Source organism: Chenopodium album, chromosome 11 (genome assembly GCF_948465745.1).
Source record: "Chenopodium album chromosome 11, dcCheAlbu1.1, whole genome shotgun sequence".
In the NCBI taxonomy this organism is placed as follows: domain Eukaryota; kingdom Viridiplantae; phylum Streptophyta; class Magnoliopsida; order Caryophyllales; family Amaranthaceae; genus Chenopodium; species Chenopodium album.
Genome location: NC_137844.1, coordinates 39,152,329 through 39,169,687, shown reverse-complemented (window position 1 = coordinate 39,169,687; position 17,359 = coordinate 39,152,329). Strand labels below are relative to the sequence as shown.

Here is a 17,359-nt window from a genome sequence, read left to right as displayed (position 1 = left end):
ATACTATTAGTACCTAGCACTAGATTACACCAGTTACTAATAAATAATTTTTTTTTAAATATTTGATTCGGATACAAAAATGGTAGTATATCCTACCAAACGACCCATCGTCAAATGGGTTATAACCTGTTACAATTCAACCAACAAAACACGTACTACGAATACTTCCATATAACTTAAAGTCACCCACAACATACAATACAAACACTCTAAATAGTTCCACACAACTCGAATTATTCATCCACAACCATACAATACAAAAAAAAATAATTATACTTTAATTTCCAAAAAACAATTAAAACTTGAATTAAAAAAGCATTGATTTATAATTTAGAAATGTAATAACAATAACCAATAGGCTAAATAAAATTAAAGTAGATATATAAAAATGTGTTATTTTATTTTATTAAGCTAAATGCGATTAATCATAACATCGATTAATAAGATAACTAGTCTTTCAACAAAAAAATTAAGCCTAAAAAACTTAGCCCATTGTTCTCGAATTTCATCCAATTCTACATCGTTGTAGGCTGCAAGTCTTGCCAAATACTCCTGAAAAAAAAAACGTGTATATATAGTATACTTTATAAAAATAAAACATCAACCAAAACTCGTAATATATCTCATCACTAACCTCTTTCAAATTACCCTTGCAATCGCTATGGACAGATACTATCTCATACATATATCTCATCACATAATAAGCACGTTCGGTACCACCACATTGTTGAGCACACTAATTCAAATGAACATAGTACAATTATTTAATATATTAAATAATACTTTCATTATTAATAGAACGAAAAAGCAAAAATTATACGCTTACCTCCATTCTTATGTGTAGTAATTGTGGCTTACTCATTTTGAAAGCATTTCCTTTGAGATGTGACCTATATACATTGTAAGGTCTAAAAAAAATCATAAAAAGCATTAGATTAAACGAATGAAAAAAAAAACTTTTAATCACATGCATATGAGTACGTAGTACTAGGAATGTTGAGTACTAACATCTTCATTATTTTGGACAACTCTGAGTTTCGAGCGTTCGGAGGTGATTGAATAACAGAATCAAATTCATACACAAGACTCATACGCAAATCAATCACATAGAGTACCCAATGATTCCTACATTTCAATAAACTTGTTTATATTATTCACATGATTAAAATAATAAAATTATGAAAAAGTAAGGATTTCAAGGATCAGTAGTACACATGCTTCCATATATGGAGCCAAAATGAATTTGCATTGTGCATCCTTTTTCCTTAATTCAGCAAGAAAAGCATTTTTCAAATACATTTGGACTTCAAGGAAATCTTTCTTGATTTCAGCTGCAGAAATTTTTTAGGGGCACAAGAATTTGATTTTAATCTTCTAAAATAATGAGATATGCTCTTCAATTAAGTACCTGCATTTTACAGAAAAAATAAATAATTAGTATAATAAATGGATCTAATAAAATATATTTCATAGTGAAACAAATTCAAATAACTTAAATGTATGTTAGTATTTACAATATGTAGACATGGATTAATGAAATATTAGCCCATGCTCCTCGTAGTAATTCAGAGACATCATCACTAGTAACATAAATTTGTGTGTCTTCCTCTTGATAAAACAATGGAGCCTTCAATGGAATTGTCGTAGTATCATAATCTCCACTTCCTGAATTCATGCAATAATACAACATAGAACACTGTTCACCAAGACTCTCAACAATATTTTCCGGAATAGTTATGCCTTTGCCTTTAATAGTTGAATGCTCTGAGTTAATAGGTCCGCAACTATCAACTTTCTCTTTGGTTTGCACCAATTAATTATCCGTCTTTTTTGCCAAAGTCATAACCTTCAAGAAAAGATAAATATTAATATAATTCAGTTACAAATATCTTAGATCATTACGTAGTATATCAATGAATTACCTCATCAGTAAAGAAGACTAAATCTGCCGGCCACCCCAAAAAATAACCTTTCGCCTGACCCAACTTAGTGATACCGTCATCAGTCTCTTATGGGAGATTTAAGTGAGAATAATCACTGTAAACATGGTCAACACTAACTCTGTAGATGTCACGGTTCATTTTCTTGTTATGAATCACTCCACTAGGACAAGGTCCTGCCGTTCCATCGGCCATAATCACTGAGTTCCCACTGAACTCATCAACTAAAGTAAGACGAAATTTAGTTGGGACCTACATAATTGATCATGTCGTAAGAAACATGAAAGCAAAACATCTACATAGTACATTACAGACATTTTTGAATATGCAATCTAGATATCTTTCGAGTTTTTTAGCTATCATGCTGGTTGATCCTAATCTACAAGTATACTAGTCAGGTGTACTGAGAGACTCAGTTAGAATTAGTGTAAAGATGAGCTCAGAATCAAGGTTGCGAAAGAAGTAAAGAAGGTTTCAGACACGAAAGATGGTGAGAACACTGCAGAATTTGCAGCCGGTTTAAATGAAGAATTACTCAACAAAATGCAGTATCTACACGCAGCATTTATGCAAGTGGCTCAAGAGCCGCGGGTAGTCTCTCCACCTTGTTCAACTCTATTGATCAAGACATTCAAGACAAGATTGATGACATTTCAGAGCGCTTGCAAGATATACAGGACCAGACCCATAGTTTGAGCCTCACTGCAGCACACATGTTGCAGCAGCAGACCCTCCAAAAAGAAACTATTTGACGCTAGAGAGAATCCACTTCTTTGGTAGGCAAGGTTTTTGGAAGGGATGACAAGAAAAACAAGATAATTACACTACTATTGAAAGATGATCAGAGTGCTGAGAATTATGCTGTGATTCCTATTATTGGAACGGGTGGCATTGGGAAGACGACCCTTGCTCGGTATGTATACAACGATGTGCAACTGAACAGTTACTTTGATCTTAAGGCATGGGTGTGTGTCTCAGACGACCCTTGCTTAGTATGTATACAACGATGAGAAGGGGACAGCAGAAGCAAAGAAAAGGGAGACTTTAGTCAACAAGCAACAAAGAAGCAAAGTGACAAAACTCATTTAGGGAAAGCAAGCAACAAGTAGTAGCAATGTCTTAGGTTGGTTTAGCTATTTTGGTTAAGTAGTCACATGAAGGCTAATTATTCCTTAGAAGTTTGAGTATAAATGTAGTAGTAAGCTTAGTAGGGGAATTATCCAGAAATTAAATGAAGGACAAAGCTCAAGCTCGAAATTTGCCTAATGCTAGCATCATAACAAGACATAAGCATGATATAACAACCTTCAAAATTACTCATCTACTGTATATTGTACAATGAGGCCCAGGGCAGCTATCTGGTCAGCATGTAAACCTATCTCCAAAATATATCAATCACACAAATACGCTATAGCCTGTGCCATCTCATCCAAGATCATCAAGTGCACACAAGAGGTCACTAAGATAACTTAAATGGCAATATAATGACCTTAGAAAAAAAAGCCACAAGGAGCACATCTGTATCAGATTTCGCTAAATAGCATCATTCCAGCAAGAACCCGAAGAAGGGCACATATATTAAAGCTTTGGCACATATGATGGCAAAAGGTGTCATACTAAAGGTCAGCATAGAAATGTACTTTGAGAATGAGTGAAATCATAAATCATTTTGCTATTTTAACACATGTCAAGTTAAATATTCACAGATATGAATGAAAAAGCTTAGATACAAAATTAAGAAGCTTAGATACAATCCATTGTATGAACAACAAAAGGTCAATACTAACTTTTATCTTCAATAAAAACATCAAATAGCAAGAAAAAGAATACCACTCCAACAGCAAATTCTACAAACAATACCAACCAACTCCACAAACCTAAAATTAAGAAGACTAAACAACGCTGAACAAACTATCCATCCTAACTCAGTTCTGAATTCAGTTCTGATTTTCAGTTCTGAAAGTCAGCTCTGAATTCCGTTCTGATTTTCAGTTCTGAATTCAATTCTGATTTTCAGTTATGAATTCAGGTCTGATTTTCAGCTCTGAATTCAAGTCTGATTTTCAGTTCTGAATTCAATTCTGATTTTCAATTCTGAATTCAGGTCTGATTTTCAGCTCTGAATTCAGGTCTGATTTTCAGTTTTGAATTCAGTTCTAAAAGTCGGCTCTGAATTCAGTTCTAATTTTCAATTCTAATATTCAGCTTTAAATTCAGTTCTAATTATCAATTCTGTATTCAGTTCTAAAATTCGGCTTTGAATTCAGTTCTGATTATCAATTCTGCATTCATCTCATGTGATAATAATAAGAGTTCAATCTCAGTCAAATGAAGGTTTACCTCTAACAAACGAGGACTTAGCTCCGTTGGATTGGTTGAGGAAGATGGGGAAGGTTGAGCATCATTTACTTGCAAATCATTAGCAGTCATGTGTGGTATGAAAGCAGAAAGATAAGAATTTACAGCTGATGCAATGCCTTCCTTTAATTTTTCTTCAAATTCCCGGGTTAAGTTCTCTTTAAATTCATCTAGTTCTTATAATGAGCAACCACTTTTAGACATGTTTTTACCTTTTACCGGGCCAAATGCTTTTCTATAGCCGACACCAATCCCACATCCACCAAGTCCTTTCACAAATCCACGATGGTCCTTTTTCCCAAATGCCAAAGTAAGGGCATCAACGCCTCGCTCTGATTGTTTACACTCTCCTTCCTCAGATTCCTTTGCTTGTTTTTGCAATTTCTCTTCCTGTTTGACAAAACATAGAAAAAGTTAATTAGATGACTAGAAATCTGTAATGTCAGTAGATTTCTTTATTTTGATAAACTATGACATACAACTATATTGGCAATTCGAATAGTCTCCGTATCTTTTGGGTCAATGCCACATGTTCCATCTGGCAACCGCTTTTCATGAGCTAAAACCCACTCAAGAGCTCGACGATCAAAAAAAGAACCGGTTGATGTACTGCTCTGGGAAGTATTGCCAGTAGTTGAAGATTCTGTCAGAGCAGGAAATCTACTTTCAAGTCTCTTTTGCTTATTCCAAATTATCCGAGCTCTTTGAAAACTGTTTCGACCCAAGTGATGGCGACATTTGTTTAGCTTTGCATTTTCCTTCCCCTTTTCACTCTTTTCCTGTTTTTTTTTTTTTTAAGAAAAAGAAAGAAAAGAGAGTTAAACATTATCATATTCTTCACAATTAGTTTTTGTTTGATTAATTAACAGTGCATGTGAATATGTAGTTACCTTGAATTCTGCTGATTTACTATATATTTCGAATCTCTTCCATTTCTCCTTTGTAAAGTAACCTTCATACACTTCCCATGGCTCCATATTTGCTTTAGGAGAAGTGGCCGGGTATGGGTTTTTAAAAGTGATGAATCGTGCCCTTAAATTTGACTTGTGACAGCTGAATCGCGAAGCCACAACACTATGAAACCTTTTTTTTACTTTCTCCACTTGGATCCTCAATGTGGAACATTCATTGTGGATTAAAAAAAAAGTTAACTAATATTTTGAATAGCAACATGACTAACTAGTAAGTGAATAGTTTATACCTTTGTCTCCTCCCGTATATTTTCCCGATCCACTTTATCTATTTTTGCATACTCACTCACAGTGATGTCTAATCTCTTAGCACATGCACCAATTTGTTTGCCATAAGCGGGTTCCCACTCACCAGTAGGCAAGTCAAAATCATTAAATTCAAGCACCATAGGCTTACTTGATTGTATTTCCTTCGATGGCCCCCTACTCCTCTTCTTAGATGATGTGGCTTGCAAAGCAACATCTTGGCTTGAGGAAGTTTGCTCTTGACTTTGTTGAATGGCCATATTTATGCTCCTTGATCTAGAAGTGCCTACATAAAACAAAAGACAGAAACTGATAGAATTAAATATCACATGAAAAGAGCTATATTTTTACAGATTATATACAAGTAAGTAACAAAGCAAGCAAATATAAATAATAAAAGCAACCTGCAGAGACATTATTTTTCAATTCCTGAAGTTATAATACCAATAAAAACAGTCAAGCTTGTGCCGCATATATAAAAACTATGTAAAATTCTATTTAATCTGTCAAAGCTCAAAAGACTAAAATCCAAGTGAAAATGGAGATTCTATAGTCATCTAACATTATTGTCTAACATTACAGTTACAAATTAATCAAAGAATTAAAAAGAACTACAGATTGATAAAAAATGAAGCCTAGGTATCAACATATTCTCCCTCCTCATGGGCATACTCTTCATCAGCAACAATGTCTTCCCCCTCTCTTAAAGGTTGGACCCCAATAGATAGAGGCGGTGTATCATCAAATAGGTCATACTCTTCCTCATCGACAACATTTTCGACACCAACAATTCTTCTCTTGCCTTGAACAACAACCTGCCAGTGATGATCAATGTTATCCCTTATATAGAAAATTTGTTTTGCTTGTGAAGCTGAAAAAAAGGGCTCTTCCCCATCAACGAATCGACTTGAATCCACTAAAGTAAAACCAAATAGTTCATCTATCTTTTTGCCTCGCCGGTTGTCAGCCCACCTGCATCGAAAAACAAGAACTACAAAATCAACATAATTCAGCTCCCGTATCTCTTGAATGACCCCATAATATGACTGTGTTGCATTAATAGGCCTAGTGTCCTTAGAGCTTGAGTATTCCGTAGAAGATGCGACAACCATAACACCACTATTTTGATGTACACTCTTATCATCTTGGCGACTAGTGTAGAAACAATACCCATTGATGTCATAGCCTTCATAAGTGTTCACAAACAATTGAGGACCCCGTGAAAGCCATCTGATCGTATCAGATACATTATTATTCGGTCACCCCAACTCACACTTCACTTGGTTTTGGAACCATTCAACAAAAGAATGATTATGTTTTTGTATCAAAGCATATGTACCTATTCTTGGATTCATTCTTTTCAAATAATTGAGATGAGTTTCTATATAAGGATGGACTTCTGAAAGGTTTTGAAGAACATAACGATGAGCTTTCAGGATTCTATCTGATGGAGGCTTCACAAATTGACGACCAATCGTCCCTTGCCCTTGAAGTCTCCCCTCATGACGAGATGTTGGAACTCCAATTTCTTTAGCCTTAGTTAAGAACACAGAACAAAAGTTACTAGCCTCCTCTGCCATGGTACCTCGAATAATACTACCTTCTGGATGTGCTTTGTTGGTCGCCTTTTCTTTCAAAGTTCCCTTGTGTCTCTCATAAGGGTACATCCAGCTCAAAAAAACCGGGCCACATTCCTTTATTTCTCGTACTAGATGGACAACCAAATGAACCATTATGTCAAAAAATGAAGGAGGAAAACACATCTCAAATTTGCATAATGTTTCTACAACATCAGTTTGCATTTCATCAAGTTTATCTGGATCAATCACCTTGTTACATATGGCATTAAAAAATAGGCAAAGTTTAACAATAGTGTGCCTAACATATTTTGGCAAAAGACCTCGAAGTGCAATAGGCAACATCACTTGCATCATGACATGGCAATCATGGGATTTCATACCAATTAATCTCTTATCGGCCATTGAAACTAGACGCTTAATGTTCGACGAATACCCTGTAGGTACTTTGATGCCGTACAAACACTCACAAAATATTCTTTTCTCCTCTCTAGACAATGTGTAGCAAGCTTGAGGTAAAAATGTCTTTTTTGTTTCGTCATTTTCCACGGGCCATAACTTTGGTCGAATATTTACAAGCTTCATGTCTTTCCGCACATCTTTAGTATCCTTTGTCTTGTTAGGTATATTCAATAATGTCCCGATGATTGAATTGCATACATTTTTTTCAATATGCATAACATCAAGACAATGACCCTCGCGCTTGTAGCGATCAACACCGCACTTTGGACAATCATCAAGGTTTTCATATTCATTTCGAAAAAGTACACAATCATTAGGACATGCATCGATCTTCGTGTACTCTAGACCTAAGGGACATAATAGCTTCTTTGCATAGTAGGTAGACTTAGGAATGTCATTCCCTTCAGGAAGCATGTCTGATAAAGCTTCTAACAATGAATTGAAACTTGTATCTGTCCAACCGTTCTTCGCTTTCAAGTTAAATAACGTTAAAACCCCTGAAAGCTTAGAATACTTTGCACATCCAGGATATAAAAGGTGTCTCGGCGGCCTTTGACACATTTTCAAACATACGAGATTCTTCGTTCACATGATCACCCAAACCCATCCATCATCTCAGGAATGCGATCCTCCTCAAAATTTTCATCTGTATCCCTTTCATTATCATCATATTGTTCTCTATTCTCCATATCAGCGTCATTGATTGATGACCTACTAGTTGTAGGAATTATTTTCTCACCGTGCCAATACCAAATGGTATAATTTGCCATGAACCCACGGCGAAATAAATGGTTTTCAACCACACTAATTTCCTTCCACTTCTTCACATTGTTGCAATCACGACAAGGGCAAAAGATTGTCTCCCCTTTAGTAGTCCTCTGGTGTTCTATAGCAGTTATACAAAATTCCTCAATCCCGTTCAAGAGCTCGGGTTGAGTTCGATTTTCAACATACATCCAATCACGATTCATTTCTAACTACAAATTATAGAAAAAGCAAGCATATAACTATTAGAACAAGTACATTAGAGACAAACAAAGACAATTACAATAGAACAAGTACCAGAGATTATCAATCAACTCCCATAAGATAAAATACCTCAAAAAACAGTCAAACTCACAAGTATGATCAAAATGCAAGCACACTTCATATAAGCATACCGGGCTACCACTAATTCATTTTCTCTCTAGAATTATAGTTCGGTAAAATCAATACAACCAATTGGAATAACCGAATAAAATTGGTGTGTTTACTCATTTTCAGCTTTGAATTTCAACTCTGATCATTTCAGTTCTGAATTTCAGCTCTGAAATCAGTTCTAATTTTCAGTTCTGAACTTCAGCTCTGAAATCAGTTCTGAATTTCAGCTCTAAAATCAGTTCTGAATTTCAGCTCTGAAATCAGTTCTGAATTTCAGCTCTGAAATCAGTTCTGAATTTCAGCTCTGAAATCAGTTCTGAATTTCAGCTCTAAAATCAGTTCTGAATTTCAGCTCTGATTTTCAGTTCTAAATTTCAGCTCTCATTCCCTCTCCCCTTTACTAACCTTTTTGGGCTTTACTTAATCAAATAATATGGAATTGATGTTAAAGTGTGATAGTCTGAAACAGTGGCGTCGAAAGCAATATATCTTACTTTGCTGATAAATGTCAACACTTCTAGCTCTCGAAATCAGTTTTGATAAATGTCTGAGTTATGTCTCACTAAACTCTACCATATGCTCATTATCTTATTGGATATTTTATGTCTCACAATACTATACAAAGTAGTGTTTCAAATTTTGATTGCAGGCTTGGCCTTTATATTCTATCAAGAACGAACAACAAAGCAAAAGGATGTAATTCAGCCACTTAATACACACATTAGCATGACTATTAGACCAAGATAAAGTAACAAGCAACTACAATTACAACACAACAATAACCACATCAGCCTGATGTACTCGGCTAGTTCAACATTGAAGCAATAACAACAACAATAACTTGCCAATAATAGCGTTCAACACAACAACAACCACATCAGCTTTCAACATAGAAGCAATAATAACAACAAAAACAGCAGCATTCTCAATGTGACGGTTATTTCAATTAACTTGCACACACAAATTTACACACGCTTCAAAGAGAAATACAGCAACCTAACATACTCGGCTAGTGTACCCCAATTACAACCTTTATCTATTAAACCTCAATCAAAATAAAATCACACCAGAAGACATAAATCCTTCCTTGACACTGAAATCAGATCAAATAAAGAAATAGCAGACCTAGCGGCGAACACAGTCACACACACACGCAGCAGTCACACAAACAATGATAGATTCTTAATTCTGTCTATCACATAACAACTCTTGATAGAGTTTTGCTCAGCATTTTATGTAAAATGAAAGTCAATATTTGTTCTGAAAAATATATTGAAATATAACATTCTCTAAAGAGCCTTAGCAGCACCACATCCAACCTTAGGAACATCCTATATAACAAAACCACAGTATCAAAAACACCAACTAACTTCAGAGCATGACCTCAAGTACACAACATTCATCATCAAACTAATTTCAGCTCCGTTTATCCAACCAAGAACATAAAAATAAAAACTTTTATGACTTAAAATATAAAAATATGAATTTTATAAATAACAAAAAAAAAATATAAAGCAATACCTTTTAAAAACCGAAGTCAACCAAATCAATAACAGATATCCCTGAAAGAACAACCCAAAAAGAAAGGATACCAAAAACACACACAAAAAAAAAAAAAAAAAAAAAAAAAAAAATTAAAAAAAAAATTGTCAGATAACAAAGAAATGATAGAAAATATATAAAAAAAATTAATTGAAATTAAATAGGTCAGAAGTAACTACAGTCATCTAGCAACAATTTTAACAGTATATCCTTCATCTATAATCCTTAATTATTTTAACTACTACTTTACCACCAACCACAGTCCACAACAGATAGGTAAAATCAATAGCAGGCTTTGCACCTAATCATATATTTATACATTTATATGCTAATTCTAAACAAACATGTCAGGGTCCTTATGATCCCATTCTCACGAAAGCTTGGGAAAATTGGGATACAAAGCATGGATCAGAGAACACAGCAACACCAGCTCCAAAAATTCACCCAAATAACACATTTTTTATTATATTTGTTCGAAAATATTCATCAAAACCTAATTTTCTTGGTTTTCAATAATCGAATTTCATTAAAAATTAATCAAGTAATTGAAAACAACAACATTCAATTCGAATTTACATGTAAAACCACTAATTCGAAAGTACAAGAACCCTAATTCAAAAGGAACACATACCTCAAAACCTTGATAAAAATCCACTAAAGCTGATCCCAGATTCAAACAAACCAAAACAACAATGAATGGCGTGAGATGCAGCGAAGGAGAAGGAGGAGCAGTGAAGGAGGAGCACTGGAGCAATGAAGGAGGAGCAGTTCGTTGGAGCGAGCGAAAGTTTGAGTCGTTTTTTTTATTACATCGAATTTACTGGCATTCAATACAAATTAATTTTTTTTTTCTTTTATATTTTAAACCTTTAATCAAAATTTAAATGAAAATTAAATAAAATTAACAGAAAGTTGAAACTTAATATTTGTTACTTAAAAAAATAAATAAATAAATAAATAAATAAATATTATTGTTTGACTTATTATTTGTAACCGGCGTTTGTAAGCTAGTTATAAACTTTTTGGTCAAATTTTCTTTGACTTATTATTTGTAACTGGCGTTTGTAAGCTAGTTACAAATGTTTTGGTCAAAATTCCTTTGACTTAATATTTGTAACTGGCGTTTATAAGCTAGTTACAAATGTTTTGGTCAAATTTTCTTTGACTTAATATTCGTAACAGGCGTTTATAATCTAGTTACAAACGCTTTGGTCAAATTTTCTTTGACTAAATATTTGTAACTGGCGTTTGTAAGCTAGTTACAAGTTTTTTAGTCAAAGTTTTTTTGACTTAATATTTGTAACTGACATTTATTTAGTCAGTTACTAATAAAACTTCAAACAATGATAAACCACATATTAGTAACTAACATTTACTACGTTGGTTACTAAAGTCATGAAATTTGTAACTGGCCTTATCTCAGTCGGTTACTATTGATGCTTTCGTAACTAGCATAATATACGCCAGTTACTAATAGGGCGTTACAAATAGCATTTTTTCTAATTTAGGGCAAGTTCAATCTCTTTTAGGTTGGATTTGTACCTTCATCCCCGAACTTCCAGTCATGGTTCCAGACCAATTGGAGTTAACGATCTCCTAGATCGTTAAGAGGTGTAACCTTCACCCTGTGAACGGTTTACAAGTTCTTAAAACTTGTTGGCGACTCTTTTGCTCTACTTTCCTTCCCTTTGGACGCCACCATGCTTAAGTGTATGATCACAGTGGGGCTCAAGTGTGGGATGCTTGAAATATTCCCTACACATGTCTGATGGACATGGCTGTAATTTTTTGTCTGTCTAGAAAAATGAAGGTTAATTTTCCTGCTTTGATGTATCAACACTTGGCACATTGTGTCCCTGGAAAGACTAAGGTAGGATATGGAGCTATTCTGTCTATTGTCTTTGAGTCTCTTGGAGTTGTTTTAAAAGGAAAATATGGGGGTTTGAATGAGAAGCCTGAAAATGTGATCAATGAAGAAACTCTTCTGGGAATTAGCCTAGAGGTGGTTAATGGAAAAGTCCAAAAGGTGGAGGATAAGAAAGAGAAGGGAACAAGAAAGAGGTACCAGAACAGCCTCTAATAAAGAGTAGAAGATTGTCTACAAGCTCTTTCCCTCAGACCAGTATGGAACCGCCTCTTGAGTTGGACACTGATGAAAAAGTTCTTCAAGGGCAAGTTTCTGAGCTTACTGATAGAGTTGAGATAGCTGAGAAGCAGCTAAAAGAGGCTATGGGAAAAATTCAAAAGCTGGAGAGAGGAGTACAGGGACTGGAAAAGAGTCTTAGGGAACAGAAGGAGGAGTTCCAGAAGACTATTCAGGACTTGGAAGATAAACTGGAAGCCAATATTGAGCATCAAAAGAAAGACAACAAGAAGATACTGGAGTTCCTTCAGAGTTAACCATTTTATATCTCATCAGCCTATCATCAACCTAGCCCAAATTGCCTAGCCTATCTCTTTTCTGTTTTAGTCATGAACAATTTCAGTTTTTGTTTTGGTTTTTGAACAATTTGCTTTGGCTTGTAATAATTTTTAACTAGCTGGATGATAATATTTTGGTTTTAATTGAATGTTTTGGAACTCTGCCTATACATGTGTGTCTGTGTATGTTATGAAAACTTATGCAGGGAATTGGAACTAACTTAAGGGAAGTTAGCAGCGCTGCCCTTAGTTTCCCACACTCGATGAATTGCTTGTGGGGCTGTGGCTAGATGCTTAATACCCTTGAAAAAATAGGACTTTTTGATAATGCCAAAAGGGGGAAAAGAAGAAGCAAACTTTGAAGCTGAAGTTGTTCTGGGTTCAAGTTGAGAAAGTACCAGAAATTTCTCAGAGTATCAGAAAGTTCTATCTGATATTGATGCCAGTAGTTTCTTTAACTTAGTTTAATTTTGTGTTTTGTTTTATTTTTAAGTTTTTCTTATTTTTGCTTTTGTTTTGTCTTTATTTTCTGTTGTGTGTTTATTTTCAGTTAATAAAATCAAAAATAAAAAAATACGAACCTTTTGTTTTATTTAATCTTCTAAAGAGTTTGTTTAAGTTTGTTATCATCAAAAAGGGGGAAATTGTTGAAGCTTAAAGGTTTTGATGATGATAGACTTAAACTCAAGCAAACTTGACTAAAGATTTCTTTAAGTGTTTGACTAAGAACAGGTGAAGTGGACCTTGGTGGTGGAAGAGTAACCTTGACTAAGAAGAACATGAAGAGAATACTTTAAGAAGGTTAAACAAGATAAAAGAAGAGTTCCCTAACAGGAACTTAGTTCTCTAACAAGAACTATCTAAGTTCCCTAACAGGAACTTGAAGACAGCAGGAACTTGGTCCTGGTTTGCGTGAAGCCCAAGCAATCTTCGAGTACAGAATAAAACGACGCAGCAACTTAATTTAGTTAAGATATTATCTTCTAGATATGTTGTTAAATATGTTAAGTAGGATATGCAAGAAACCTATTAGAAGCGTGGCAAGAGCTTGGTAAATCTAATAAAACGAAAAGGATAAAAATATAGATTTTAGGAAAAGATTTTCCAAATAATTATTTCTTAAAATCAAAATATCAAAAAGATATTATTCTTTTTGATAATCTTTCTTTATCATATTTTCCGAAAAGATTTTCTTTAAAACTAGATTTACTTAAAAAAAACGTGTTTTGAGATTTAGTTAAAATTAACATAATTATCTTTGAAAACCCTACTTGCTATACGAGTTAATTTTGTATAAATAGTAGAGATCTTATTTCATAGTTTTTGTGAGTTTATGCTTGAAGAAATCATTCGTTCTTTAATTGTGTAAGTTTGCCAAGCTTATAACTTTGTCATATTAGTTTCGGGTTTCCTACATAGCTTGCCTAACATATACTAGTGTCATATATTTTGTATTGGTTGGGTTCTTGGGTAAGTGTGTGAATTATATTTTGCATACAGTGTGTAAGCTTCTATTGTGAGGTTGTGAGAGTACTTTGGGAGTACGAGTGAATCTAATTTTGGGACTTAGATTGGATAAGATAGGGTCCTACTGTGTAGCAAGTTCAGTGTGGAACTTGTGAGTAAAGGTCTGTGTATAATAAGTTGTAATTCGGGATTGCCCTATTATAGTGAAGTGATTTGGTTTTGGAAATCCCTTAGGAAGGGTCGAGGTTTTACTTCCAGTTGGGCCCTGGAAAGTTTCCTCGTAAAAATCTGTGTGCATTGTAAGTTTCTTTACAGTTTATATTCTGCAAAAAGTAGGTATAGGAACTCACATACAATTCACCCCCCCTCTTGTAGTGTTCGTCTCAACTAACAGTAACTGCCGTTAGTTTGTCGTTAATCTGCCGTTTGGGGTAATTTACTAATTCACCATGTACCATTAAGTAAAAATTATTTCACCATATACCATTAAGTTAAAAGTAATTTAACCATATACCCAAAATTTCCATCGGCTACTTTTTTTATAAAAAAAAAAAAAAAAAAAAAAGTATATAGACGTAGTACTTCAGGGATTAAAGTAGCAATTCACACTTCTAAAAGCATTTGCAAAGATGTCCACACACTTGAAATAATCATCATCATTTTACAATTCTCCGTACGTAAGAGTGCCAAACAAAGCTTGCTGTTGTGGTACGAAGTTTGCATTAAGGAGCTATGATTTGGCAAAAAATCCACAAAGGTTGTACTATGAGTGTGATGTATGTGAGACATTCAAATGGTGCAAGGGTAATACCGAGAAATATGTCCTTTCGGGTTATCCACAAAGGTTGTACTATGAGAAGTATGCTGACACAAAATCCCTAGGTTCAAGTCTTTGGCTGTAAATGACCTTTAAACCATGCTTGCAAGGTATTCCTGATCCTTGCTATTTCCCACACCCACAGCTCATATTCAATTCCCTAGTGTGACAAGAAACTTGACATGGCCACCCTTGACTTCAAACTCTCGACCTCCACCTGACAGAAGCTAGACTCATCACTCCTTATCTCCAAAACCCCTTTAATAAACTATGTTAGTTCAGTAGGTTCCTTATCAATTGCTTTATCAAACCTAGTACCTATCCTTTTCATGCACCAATTTCTTACATTTTATTAATTCCAAAAAAAAAAAAAAAAAAAAAAAAAAAAAAAAAAAAAAAAAACCACAAACATGGTCTTAGGGTATATGGTGAAACAACTTTTAAATTAATAGTATATGGTGAAATAACTTTTAACTTAATAGTATATGGTGAATTAGTAAATTACCCCAAATGGCAGACTAACGACAAACTAACGGCAGTTACCAAAAAAGGCATTTTGTGGTAATGTACAGAAACTGAGTGGTACATGGTGAATTAGAAAGTTCTTGGTGGTATATGGTGAATTATGTTAAAACTCAGTGGTATATAGTGAAAAATCCATTTAATTTAATTGTTTATTATTTTCCTTGAAGTTACTAACGTGTGTATTTTGTTATTAGAAAGAGATACGAGGCCTCCAAGTAAGTAATTTAATTGTTACTATTTTGACATAGAAAGCATGCTTAGATTATTTTGATTCCTAATATCATGTTAGGATGTCTTTATGATTCCTAGTATCATGTTTAGGGTAATAACTAAAATTTCTAATATCATGCATGTTTATATGATACTTCCTATTCTTTCCTAATATCATGTTAGTATCATGTTAGGGCTAAAACTTTAATCTTTAATGTTTAGTGACATGCTAGGATTTGTTATTAATCTTGTTAGTATCATGCCTAGGATCTTGCTATCATTATTATGCTTTATTGAGATCATTATTATGATGATGATGATTGTTATTATTGTTGCTTGATATATATTATTTAGGAAAAATTGCTAAAAATAATACAACCTTTGTCCCATTCTTTTTTAATAATACAACCTTTTGATTATTTTGTAATAATACAATCTTTAGAGGGTGTTCATTTTAAACAAGATAAATTCGAATTTTCGGTGAGTTTTGAGGTGGGAGAAGGGGAGGGGATATTCTATCCTTCCTCATCCCCACCACCAAAAACTCATCCGTCCCCTTTCTTAACCTCAAGTCCACCGAAAATTTGATTTTATCTTGTTTAAAATGAACACCCCCTAAAGGTTGTATTATTACAAAATAATCCAAAGGTTGTATTATTAAAAAAGAATGGGCCAAAAGTTGTATTATTTTTAGCAATTTTTCCTATTATTTATTGTTATTGTTTGATCACGCATTTTATACATGTTTAAAGGGAATTTGTACTTGTAATCATGCTTAATAAGATAATTAATAATCTTGTTTAGGTTAATATGATTAATTCAAGTGATCACCAATAATAGGTTTGTTTGTGCATTAGTATTCAACCAACATAGATTAAACAGGTTTAGGGTTAACCTAATGATTGTATGTTAGTCAGAAAGCGCACATGAATACGAGAAGAATAAAATAGAGGCCTATTTTTAGGGCAAGTTCAATCTCTTTTAGGTCGGATTTGTACCTTCATCCCCGAATATCCAGTCATGGTTCCAGACCACTATGGAGTTAGTGATCTCATAGATTGTGAAGGGGTGTAACCTTCATCCTATGAACGGTTTACAAGTTCTTAAAACTTGTTGGCGACTCTTTTACTCTAACTTCCTTCCCTTTGGACGCCACCATGCTTAAGTGTATGATCACAGTAGGGCTCAAGTGTGGGATACTTGAAATATTCCCTACAGTAGGACTTTGCTTATTAATGTGGATTTATGACTTAGTTATACATTACGTATATATACACTAGACTTATTATGTACATTTTTATTCTTTGCATTTTATTTTTACATTTTATTATGTGCATGTGAGTGTGTGAAATTTTCGTAAAAATTTCATCATTTTTATTATCATTGGAGGGTATCCGACTAACCATTTTCAAACACCCTTCTTTCAACGGCGCAAAAATTCCTTCATTTTTATTACGTGTCATTTTTATTCTTTGCATCGTACTTTGTATTAAATGTCCTTTAAGAAAGAAATAATAATAATTCTTTCTTAAAGGATATAAATAGAAAATACTGTGCAATATACTTCCCTACATATAACTTTCAGAAATAATCCATTTATACACATAATTAATCGTATATGCAATACTCCCATTATTACGTGAAAATTACCGTACAATGACGCGAGACGTAATCCACTTAAGT

At 34.0% G+C, this 17,359-nt stretch overlaps 1 protein-coding gene across 7 annotated transcripts; it reads right to left on the bottom strand.

Moving 5' to 3' along the window:
• Positions 1–228: 228 nt before the first annotated feature.
• Positions 229–11,047, bottom strand: LOC145567566 (uncharacterized). 7 transcript variants are annotated; one of them, XM_081626877.1, is made up of 11 exons: positions 10,868–11,047; positions 5,189–5,801; positions 4,778–5,077; positions 4,281–4,688; positions 1,923–2,192; positions 1,515–1,846; positions 1,215–1,408; positions 1,009–1,125; positions 827–908; positions 635–736; positions 229–552 (listed from the first exon to the last, which is right to left on the bottom strand). In XM_081626877.1, the coding sequence occupies exons 2-4, from the start codon at positions 5,273–5,275 to the stop codon at positions 4,476–4,478; spliced, it is 600 nt and encodes a 199-aa protein (XP_081483003.1). In that variant the 5' UTR covers positions 5,276–5,801; positions 10,868–11,047; the 3' UTR covers positions 229–552; positions 635–736; positions 827–908; positions 1,009–1,125; positions 1,215–1,408; positions 1,515–1,846; positions 1,923–2,192; positions 4,281–4,475. The 7 variants fall into 6 exon arrangements, with proteins under 7 accessions (XP_081483003.1, XP_081483005.1, XP_081483007.1 ...); XM_081626881.1 differs by having other exon boundaries at positions 827–890; XM_081626875.1 differs by having other exon boundaries at positions 229–736.
• Between the last annotated feature and the right edge of the window lie 6,312 nt (positions 11,048–17,359).

Coding starts and splice junctions, on each gene's coding strand:
- LOC145567566 (XM_081626874.1), bottom strand. CDS start 8,115: ATGTGTCAAAGGCCGCCGAGACACCTTTTATATCCTGGATGTGCAAAG.